The sequence below is a fragment of the Schistocerca piceifrons genome, unplaced genomic scaffold (genome assembly GCF_021461385.2).
Source record: "Schistocerca piceifrons isolate TAMUIC-IGC-003096 unplaced genomic scaffold, iqSchPice1.1 HiC_scaffold_1878, whole genome shotgun sequence".
In the NCBI taxonomy this organism is placed as follows: domain Eukaryota; kingdom Metazoa; phylum Arthropoda; class Insecta; order Orthoptera; family Acrididae; genus Schistocerca; species Schistocerca piceifrons.
The window spans coordinates 63,919-74,866 of NW_025727765.1; the positions used below are offsets into that span (position 1 = coordinate 63,919).

The following is a 10,948-nucleotide window of genomic DNA, read 5'->3' on the forward strand; positions in this document are numbered from 1 at the left end:
GCAGCTCAACTTGAGAGGACAGCTCAACTTGAGAGGACAGCTCAACTAGAGAGGACAGCACAACTTAAGAGGACAGCTCAACTTAAGAGGACAGCTCAACTTAAAAGGGCAGCTCAACTTCAGAGGGCAGCTCAACTTGAGAGGGCAGCTCAACTTGAGAGGGCAGCTCAACTTGAGAGGGCAGCTCAACTTGAGTGTACAGCTCAACTTGAGAGGACAGCTCAACTAGAGAGGACAGCTCATCTTGAGAGGATAGCTCAACTTGAGAGGACAGCTCAACTTAAGAGGAGAGCTCAACTTAAAAGGGCAGCTCAACTTCAGAGGGCAGCTCAACTTGAGAGGGCAGCTCAACTTGATAGGGCAGCTCAACTTGAGAGGACAGCTCAACTTGAGAGGACAGCTCAACTAGAGAGGACAGCTCAACTAGAGAGGACAGCTCAACTAGAGAGGACAGCTCAACTAGGAAAGACAGCTGAACTAGAGAGGGCAGCTCAACTAGAGAGGACAGATCAACTAGAGAAGACAGCTCAACTTGAGAGGACAGCTTAACTTTAGAGGACAGCTCAACTTGAGAGGACAGCTCAACTTCAGAGGACAGCTCAACTTGAGAGGACAGCTCAACCTGAGATGACAGCTCAACTTGAGAGGACAGCTCAACTTGCGAGGGCAGCTCAACTTCAGAGGGCAGCTCAACTTGAGAGGACAGCTCAACTTGCGAGGACAGCACAACTTGTGCGGACAGCACAGCTTGCACCGACAGCAAAGCTTGCACCGACAGCAAAGCTTGCAAGGACAGCACGGCTTGCTAAGACAGCACGGATTGCGACGACAGCACGGCTTGCGAGGACAGCACGGCTTGCGCGGACAGCACAGCTTGAGAGAGCAGCACAGCTTGCAGGGACAGCACAGCTTGCGAGGACAACACAGGTTGCGGGGACAGCACAGCTTGCGGGGACAGCACAGCTTGCGGGGACAGCACACCTTGCGGGGACAGCACAGATTGCGAGGACAGCTCAACTTGAGAGGACAGCTCAACCTGAGAGGAAAGCTCAACCTGAGAGGACAGCTCAACTAGAGAGGACAGCTCAACTTTAAAGGACAGCTCAACTTGAGAGGACAATTCAACTTGAGAGGACAGCTCAACTTGAGAGGGCAGCTCAACTTGAGAGGGCAGCTCAACTTCAGAGGGCAGCTCAACTTCAGAGGGCAGCTCAGCTTGAGAGGGCAGCTCAACTTGAGAGGGCAGCTCAACTTGAGAGGACAGCTCAATTTGAGAGGACAGCACAACTTGAGAGGACAGCACAACTTGCGAGGACAGCACAACTTGGGAGGACACCACAGCTTGCGCCGACAGCAAAGCTTGCACTGACAGCAAAGCTTGCAAGGACAGCACGGCTTGCGAGGACAGCACGGATTGCGACGACAGCACGGCTTGCGAGGACAGCACGGCTTGCGAGGACAGCACAGGTTGCGAGAGCAGCTCAACTTGAGAGGACAGGTCAACTTAAAAGGGCAGCTCAACTTCAGAGGGCAGCTCAACTTGAGAGGGCAGCTCAACTTGAGAACGCAGCTCAACTTGAGAGGGCAGCTCAACTTGAGTGTACAGCTCAACTTGAGAGGAAATCTCATCTTGAGAGGACAGCTCAACTTGAGAGGACAGCTCAACTTAAAAGGGCAGCTCAACTTCAGAGGGCAGCTCAACTTGAGAGGGCAGCTCAACTTGATAGGGCAGCTCAACTTGAGAGGACAGCTCAACTTGAGAGGACAGCTCAACTAGAGAGGACAGCACAACTTAAGAGGACAGCTCAACTTAAAAGGGCAGCTCAACTTCAGAGGGCAGCTCAACTTGAGAGGGCAGCTCAACTTGAGAGGGCAGCTCAACTTGAGAGGGCAGCTCAACTTGAGTGGGCAGCTCAACTTGAGAGGGTAGCTCAACTTGAGTGTACAGCTCAACTTGAGAGGAAATCTCAAGCTGAGAGGACACCTCAACCTGAGAGGACAGCTCAACTTGAGAGGACAGTCCAACTGTAGAGGACAGCAGAACTGTAGAGGACAGCAGAACTGTAGAGGACAGCTCAACTTGAGAGGACACCTCAACTTGAGAGGACAGCTCAACTTGAGAGGACAGCTCAACTTGAGAGGAGAGCTCAACTTGAGAGGACAGCTCAACTCGAGAGGACAGCACAACTTGAGAGGACAGCACAACTTGCGAGGACAGCACAACTTGCGAGGACAGCAAAGCTTGCGAGGACAGCAAAGCTTGTGTGGACAGCAAAACTTGTGAGGACAGCACGGCTTGCGAGGACAGCAAGGCTTGCGTGGACAGCATGGCTTCCGAGGACAGCACGGCTTGCGAGGACAGCACGGCTTGTGAGGACAGCATGGCTTGCGAGGACAGCACGGCTTGCGAGGACAGCTCGGCTTGCTAGGACAGCACAGCTTGCGAGGACAGCACAGCTTGCGAGGACAGCACAGCTTGCGAGGACAGCACAGCTTGCGATGACAGCACAACTTGCGAGGACAGCACGGCTTGCGAGGACAGCTCAACTTGAGAGGACAGCTCAACTTGAGAGGACAGCTCAACTTGAGAGGACAGCTCAACCTGAGAGGACAGCTCAACTTGAGAGGACAGCTTAACTTGAGAGGACAGCTCAACTTGAGAGGGCAGCTCAACTTGAGAGGACAGCTCAACTTGAGAGGACAGCTCATCTACAGAGGACAGCTCATCTAGAGAGGACAGCTCAACATCAGAGGACAGCTCAACTTGAAGGAGAGGTCAACTTGAGAGGACATCTCAACTTGAGAGGACAGCTCAACTTGAGAGGACAGCTCAACTTGAGAGGACAGCTCAACTAGAGAGGGCAGCTCACCTTGAGAGGACAGCTCAACTTGAGAGGACAGCTCAACTTGAGAGGACAGCTCAACTTGGGAGGGCAGCTCAACTTGAGAGGGCAGCTCAACTTGAGAGGGCAGCTCAACTTGAGAGGGCAGCTCAACTTGAGAGGAAATCTCAACCTGAGAGGACACCTCAACCTGAGAGGACAGCTCAACTTGAGAGGACAGTCCAACTGTAGAGGACAGCTCAACTGTAGAGGACAGCTCAACTTGAGAGGACAGCTCAACTTGAGAGGACAGCACAACTTGCGAGGACAGCACAACTTGCGAGGACAGCAAAGCTTGCGAGGACAGCAAAGCTTGAGAGGACAGCAAAGTTTGTGATGACAGCATGGCTTGCGAGGACAGCAAGGCTTGCGTGGACAGCACGTCTTCCGAGGACAGCACGGCTTGCGAGGACAGCACGGCTTGCGAGGACAGCACAGCTTGCGAGGACAGCACGGCTTGCAAGGACAGCACGGCTTGCAAGGACAGCACAGCTTGCGATGACAGCACAACTTGCGAGGACAGCACGGCTTGCGAGGACAGCTCAACTTGAGAGGACAGCTCAACTTGAGAGGACAGCTCAACTTGAGAGGACAGCTCAACCTGAGAGGACAGCTCAACTTGAGAGGACAGCTTAACTTGAGAGGACAGCTCAACTTGAGAGGGCAGCTCAACTTGAGAGGACAGCTCAACTTGAGAGGACAGCTCATCTAGAGAGGACAGCTCAACATCAGAGGACAGCTCAACTTGAAGGAGAGGTCAACTTGAGAGGACATCTCAACTTGAGAGGACAGCTCAACTTGAGAGGACAGCTCAACTTGAGAGGACAGCTCAACTAGAGAGGGCAGCTCATCTTGAGAGGACAGCTCAACTTGAGAGGACAGCTCAACTTGAGAGGACAGCTCAACTTGGGAGGGCAGCTCAACTTGAGAGGGCAGCTCAACTTGAGAGGGCAGCTCAACTTGAGAGGGCAGCTCAACTTGAGAGGAAATCTCAACCTGAGAGGACACCTCAACCTGAGAGGACAGCTCAACTTGAGAGGACAGTCCAACTGTAGAGGACAGCTCAACTGTAGAGGACAGCTCAACTTGAGAGGACAGCTCAACTTGAGAGGACAGCACAACTTGCGAGGACAGCACAACTTGCGAGGACAGCAAAGCTTGCGAGGACAGCAAAGCTTGAGAGGACAGCAAAGTTTGTGATGACAGCATGGCTTGCGAGGACAGCAAGGCTTGCGTGGACAGCACGTCTTCCGAGGACAGCACGGCTTGCGAGGACAGCACGGCTTGCGAGGACAGCACAGCTTGCGAGGACAGCACGGCTTGCAAGGACAGCACGGCTTGCAAGGACAGCATGGCTTGCGAGGACAGCACGGCTTGCAAGGACAGCTCATTTTGAGAGGACAGCTCAACTTGAGAGGACAGCTCAACTTGAGAGGACAGCTCAACTTGAGTGGACAGCTTAACTTGAGAGGACAGCTCAACTTGAGAGGACAGCTCAACTTGAGAGGACAGCTCATCTAGAGAGGACAGCTCATCTGGAGAAGACAGCTCATCTAGAGAGGACAGCTCAACATCAGAGGACAGCTCAACTTGAAGGAGAGGTCAACTTAAGAGGACATCTCAACTTGAGAGGACAGCTCAACTTGAGAGGACAGCTTAACTTGAGAGGACAGCTCAACTTCAGAGGACAGCTCAACTTCAGAGGACAGCTCAAGTTGAGAGGACAGCTCAACTAGAGAAGACAGCGCAACTTGAGAGGTCAGCTCAAGTTGAGAGGACAGCTCAAGTTGAGAGGACAGCTTAACTTGAGAGGACAGCTCAACTTGAGAGGACAGCTCAAGTTGAGAGGACAGCTCAACTTGAGAGGACAGCTCAACTTGAGAAGACAGCTCAACTTGAGAGGACGGCACAACATGAAAGGACAGCACAACTTGAGAGGACAGCTCAACTTGACAGGACAGCTCAACTTGAGAGGACAGCTCAGCCTGAGAGGACAGCTTAACTTGAGAGGACAGCTCAACTTGAGAGGACAGCACTACTTGAGAGGAAAGCACAACTTGCGAGGACAGCAAAGCTTGTGAGGACAGCACAGCTTGCCGGGACAGCACGGCTTTCTAGGACAGCACAGCTTGCGAGGACAGCACAGCTTGTGAGGACTGCACAGCTTGCGAGGACAGCACAGCTTGCGAGGACAGCACAGCTTGCAAGGACAGCACGGCTTGTGAGGACAGCACAGCTTGCGAGGACAGCACAGCTTGTGAGGACAGCACAGCTTGCGAGGACAGCACAGTTTGCAAGGACAGCACAGCTTGCGAGGACAGCACTGCTTGATAGGACAGCTCAACTTGAGAGAACAGCTCAACTTGTGAGGACAGCTCAACGTGAGAGAACAGCTCAACTAGAGAGGACAGCTCAACTTGAGAGGACAGCTCAACTTGAGAGGACAGCACAACTTGCGAGGACAGCACAACTTGCGAGGACAGCAAAGCTTGTGAGGACAGCAAAGCTTGAGAGGACAGCAAAGTTTGTGATGACAGCACGGCTTGCGAGGACAGCACGCCTTTCCAGGACAGCACGGCTTGCAAGGACAGCACGGCTTGCGTGGACAGCACGGCGTGTGAGGACAGCACGGGTTGCGAGGACAGCACGGGTTGCGAGGACAGCACGGCAAGCGAGGACAGCATGGCTTGCGAGGACAGCACAGGTTGTGAGGACAGGACAGATTGCGAGGACAGCAAAGCTTTCAAGGACAGCACAGCTTCCGAGGACAGCACAGCTTCCGAGGACAGCAAAGCTTCCGATGACAGCACAGCTTGCGAGGACAGCACAGCTTGCGTGGACAGCACAGCTTGCGAAGACAGCACAGCTTGCAAGGACTGCACAGCTTGCGAGGAGAGCACATCTTGTGAGGACAGCACAGCTTGCGAGGACAGCACAGCTTGCGAGGACAGCACAGATTGCGAGGACAGCACAGCTTGTGAGGACAGCATAGCTTGCGAGAACTGCACAGCTTGCGAGGACAGCACAGCTTGCGAGGACAGCATAGCTTGCGAGAACAGCACACCTTGTGGGGACAGCACAGCTTGCGGGGACAGCTAAACTTGAGAGGAGTGCTCAACTAGAGAGGACAGATCAACTAGAGAGGACAGATCAACTTGAGAGGACAGATCAACTGGCGAGGACAGCTCAACTTGCTAGGACAGCTAGACTTACGAGAACAGCTCAACCTGCCAGGACAGCTCAACTTGAGAGGAGAGCACAACTTGAGAAGACAGCTCAACTTGTGAGGACGGCTCAACTTGAGACGACAGCTCAGTTTGAGACAACAGCACAACTTGAGAGGACAGCTCAACTTGAGAGGACAGCTCCACTAGAGCGGATAGCTCAACTTGAGAGGACAGCTCTACTTGAGAGGACAGCTCTACTTGAGAGGACAGCTCAACTTGAGAGGACACCTCAACTTGAGAGGATAGCTCAACTTGAGAGGACACCTCATTTTGAGAGGACACCTCAACCTGAGAGGACACCTCAACTTGAAAGGACACCTCAACTTGAGAAGATACCTCAACTTGAGAGGACAGCTCAATTTGAGAGGACAGCTCAACTTGAGAGGACAGCTCGATTTGAGAGGACAGCTCAACTTGAGAGGACAGCTCATATTGAGAGGTCAGCTCAACTTGAGAGGACAGCTACACTTGAGAGGACAGCACAACTTGGGAGGACAGCACAACTTGAGAGGGCAGCACAACTTGAGAGGACAGTACAACTTGCGAGGACAGCACAACTTGCACTAACAGCACAACTTGGGAGGACAGCACAGCTTGCGAGGACGGCACAGCTTGCGAGGACAGCACAGCTTGCGAGGACAGCGCAGCTTGCAAGGAGAGCTCAACTTGCGAGGACAGCTCAACTTGAGAGGACAGCACTACTTGAGAGGACAGCACAAGTTGCGATGATAGCAAAGCTTGCAAGGACAGCACAGCTTGTGAGGACAGCACGGCTAGCGAGGACAGTACGATTTGCGAGGACAGGTCGGCTGGCGAGGACAGCACGGCTTGCGAGGACAGCACGGGTTGCGAGGACAGCACAGGTTGTGAGGACAGCACAGCTTGCGAGGACAGCACAGCTTGCGAGGACATCACTGCTTGTGAGGACAGCACAGCTTGCAAGGACAGCACAGCTTGCGAGGACAGCACAGCTTGCGAGGACAGCACAGATTGCGAGGACAGCTCAACTTGGGAGGACAGCTCAACCTGAGAGGAAAGCTCAACCTGAGAGGACAACTCAGCTAGAGAGGACAGCTCAACTTTAGAGGACAGCTCAACTTGAGAGGACAGCACAACTTGCGAGGACAGCACAACTTGCGAGGACAGCAAAGCTTGCGAGGACAGCAAAGCTTGTGAGGACAGCACGGCTTGCAAGGACAGCACGACTTGCGAGGACAGCACAGCTTGCGAGGACAGCATGGCTTGCAAGGACAGCACGGCTTGCGAGGACAGCACAGCTTGCGAGGAGAGCACAGCATGCGAGGATAGCTCAACTTAAGAGGACAGCTGAACTTCAGAGGACAGCTCAACTTCAGAGGACAGCTTAACTTGAGAGGACAGCTCAACTTCAGAGGGCAGCTCAACTTGAGAGGACAGCTCAACTTGAGAGGACAGCTCATCCAGAGAGGACAGCTCATCTAGAGAGGACAGCTCAACATCAGAGGACAGCTCAACTTGAAGGAGAGGTCAACTTGAGATGACATCTCAACTTGAGAGGACAGCTCAACTTGAGAGGACAGCTCAACTAGAGAGGACAGCTCAACTAGAGAGGACAGCTCAACTAGAGAGGACAGCTCAACTAGGGAAGACAGCTGAACTAGAGAGGACAGCTCAACTAGAGAGGACAGATCAACTAGAGAAGACAGCTCAACTTGAGAGGACAGCTTAACTTTAGAGGACAGCTCAACTTGAGAGGACAGCTCAACTTGAGAGGACAGCTCAACTTGAGAGGACAGCTCAACCTGAGATGACAGCTCAACTTGAGAGGACAGCTCAACTTGAGAGGACAGCTCAACTTGAGAGGACAGCTCAACTAGAGAGGACAGCTCAACTAGAGAGGACAGCTCAACTTGAGAGGACAGCACAACTTGCGAGGACAGCACAACTTGTGCGGACAGCACAGCTTGCACCGACAGCAAAGCTTGCACCGACAGCAAAGCTTGCAAGGACAGCACGGCTTGCTAAGACAGCACGGATTGCGACGACAGCACGGCTTGCGAGGACAGCACGGCTTGCGAGGACAGCACAGCTTGAGAGAGCAGCACAGCTTGCAGGGACAGCACAGCTTGCGAGGACAACACAGGTTGCGGGGACAGCACAGCTTGCGGGGACAGCACAGCTTGCGGGGACAGCACACCTTGCGGGGACAGCACAGATTGCGAGGACAGCTCAACTTGAGAGGACAGCTCAACCTGAGAGGAAAGCTCAACCTGAGAGGACAGCTCAACTAGAGAGGACAGCTCAACTTTAGAGGACAGCTCAACTTGAGAGGACAATTCAACTTGAGAGGACAGCTCAACTTGAGAGGGCAGCTCAACTTGAGAGGGCAGCTCAACTTCAGAGGGCAGTTCAACTTCAGAGGGCAGCTCAGCTTGAGATGGCAGCTCAACTTGAGAGGGCAGCTCAACTTGAGAGGACAGCTCAATTTGAGAGGACAGCACAACTTGAGAGGACAGCACAACTTGCGAGGACAGCACAACTTGGGAGGACACCACAGCTTGCGCCGACAGCAAAGCCTGCACAGACAGCAAAGCTTGCAAGGACAGCACGGCTTGCGAGGACAGCACGGATTGCGACGACAGCACGGCTTGCGAGGACAGCACGGCTTGCGAGGACAGCACAGGTTGCGAGAGCAGCTCAACTTGAGAGGACAGGTCAACTTAAAAGGGCAGCTCAACTTCAGAGGGCAGGTCAACTTGAGAGGGCAGCTCAACTTGAGAACGCAGCTCACTTGAGAGGGCAGCTCAACTTGAGTGTACAGCTCAACTTGAGAGGAAATCTCATCTTGAGAGGACAGCTCAACTTGAGAGGACAGCTCAACTTAAAAGGGCAGCTCAACTTCAGAGGGCAGCTCAACTTGAGAGGGCAGCTCAACTTGATAGGGCAGCTCAACTTGAGAGGACAGCTCAACTTGAGAGGACAGCTCAACTAGAGAGGACAGCACAACTTAAGAGGACAGCTCAACTTAAGAGGACAGCTCAACTTAAAAGGGCAGCTCAACTTCAGAGGGCAGCTCAACTTGAGAGGGCAGCTCAACTTGAGAGGGCAGCTCAACTTGAGAGGGCAGCTCAACTTGAGTGTACAGCTCAACTTGAGAGGACAGCTCAACTAGAGAGGACAGCTCATCTTGAGAGGATAGCTCAACTTGAGAGGACAGCTCAACTTAAGAGGAGAGCTCAACTTAAAAGGGCAGCTCAACTTCAGAGGGCAGCTCAACTTGAGAGGGCAGCTCAACTTGATAGGGCAGCTCAACTTGAGAGGACAGCTCAACTTGAGAGGACAGCTCAACTAGAGAGGACAGCTCAACTAGAGAGGACAGCTCAACTAGAGAGGACAGCTCAACTAGGAAAGACAGCTGAACTAGAGAGGACAGCTCAACTAGAGAGGACAGATCAACTAGAGAAGACAGCTCAACTTGAGAGGACAGCTTAACTTTAGAGGACAGCTCAACTTGAGAGGACAGCTCAACTTCAGAGGACAGCTCAACTTGAGAGGACAGCTCAACCTGAGATGACAGCTCAACTTGAGAGGACAGCTCAACTTGCGAGGGCAGCTCAACTTCAGAGGGCAGCTCAACTTGCGAGGACAGCACAACTTGTGCGGACAGCACAGCTTGCACCGACAGCAAAGCTTGCACCGACAGCAAAGCTTGCAAGGACAGCACGGCTTGCTAAGACAGCACGGATTGCGACGACAGCACGGCTTGCGAGGACAGCACGGCTTGCGCGGACAGCACAGCTTGAGAGAGCAGCACAGCTTGCAGGGACAGCACAGCTTGCGAGGACAACACAGGTTGCGGGGACAGCACAGCTTGCGGGGACAGCACAGCTTGCGGGGACAGCACACCTTGCGGGGACAGCACAGATTGTGAGGACAGCTCAACTTGAGAGGACAGCTCAACCTGAGAGGAAAGCTCAACCTGAGAGGACAGCTCAACTAGAGAGGACAGCTCAACTTTAAAGGACAGCTCAACTTGAGAGGACAATTCAACTTGAGAGGACAGCTCAACTTGAGAGGGCAGCTCAACTTGAGAGGGCAGCTCAACTTCAGAGGGCAGCTCAACTTCAGAGGGCAGCTCAGCTTGAGAGGGCAGCTCAACTTGAGAGGGCAGCTCAACTTGAGAGGACAGCTCAATTTGAGAGGACAGCACAACTTGAGAGGACAGCACAACTTGCGAGGACAGCACAACTTGGGAGGACACCACAGCTTGCGCCGACAGCAAAGCTTGCACTGACAGCAAAGCTTGCAAGGACAGCACGGCTTGCGAGGACAGCACGGATTGCGACGACAGCACGGCTTGCGAGGACAGCACGGCTTGCGAGGACAGCACAGGTTGCGAGAGCAGCTCAACTTGAGAGGACAGGTCAACTTAAAAGGGCAGCTCAACTTCAGAGGGCAGCTCAACTTGAGAGGGCAGCTCAACTTGAGAACGCAGCTCAACTTGAGAGGGCAGCTCAACTTGAGTGTACAGCTCAACTTGAGAGGAAATCTCATCTTGAGAGGACAGCTCAACTTGAGAGGACAGCTCAACTTAAAAGGGCAGCTCAACTTCAGAGGGCAGCTCAACTTGAGAGGGCAGCTCAACTTGATAGGGCAGCTCAACTTGAGAGGACAGCTCAACTTGAGAGGACAGCTCAACTAGAGAGGACAGCACAACTTAAGAGGACAGCTCAACTTAAAAGGGCAGCTCAACTTCAGAGGGCAGCTCAACTTGAGAGGGCAGCTCAACTTGAGAGGGCAGCTCAACTTGAGAGGGCAGCTCAACTTGAGTGGGCAGCTCAACTTGAGAGGGTAGCTCAA

The 10,948-nt window shown here is 53.2% G+C and overlaps 1 protein-coding gene across 1 annotated transcript; it reads right to left on the reverse strand.

Moving 5' to 3' along the window:
• Positions 1 to 9,329: 9,329 nt before the first annotated feature.
• Positions 9,330 to 10,642, reverse strand: LOC124741162 (pinin-like). The gene is made up of 3 exons (XM_047248672.1): positions 10,618 to 10,642; positions 9,867 to 10,516; positions 9,330 to 9,818 (listed from the first exon to the last, which is right to left on the reverse strand). Exons 1-3 carry the CDS (start codon positions 10,640 to 10,642, stop codon positions 9,330 to 9,332), a joined length of 1,164 nt encoding a protein of 387 aa, XP_047104628.1.
• Positions 10,643 to 10,948: the final 306 nt, after the last annotated feature.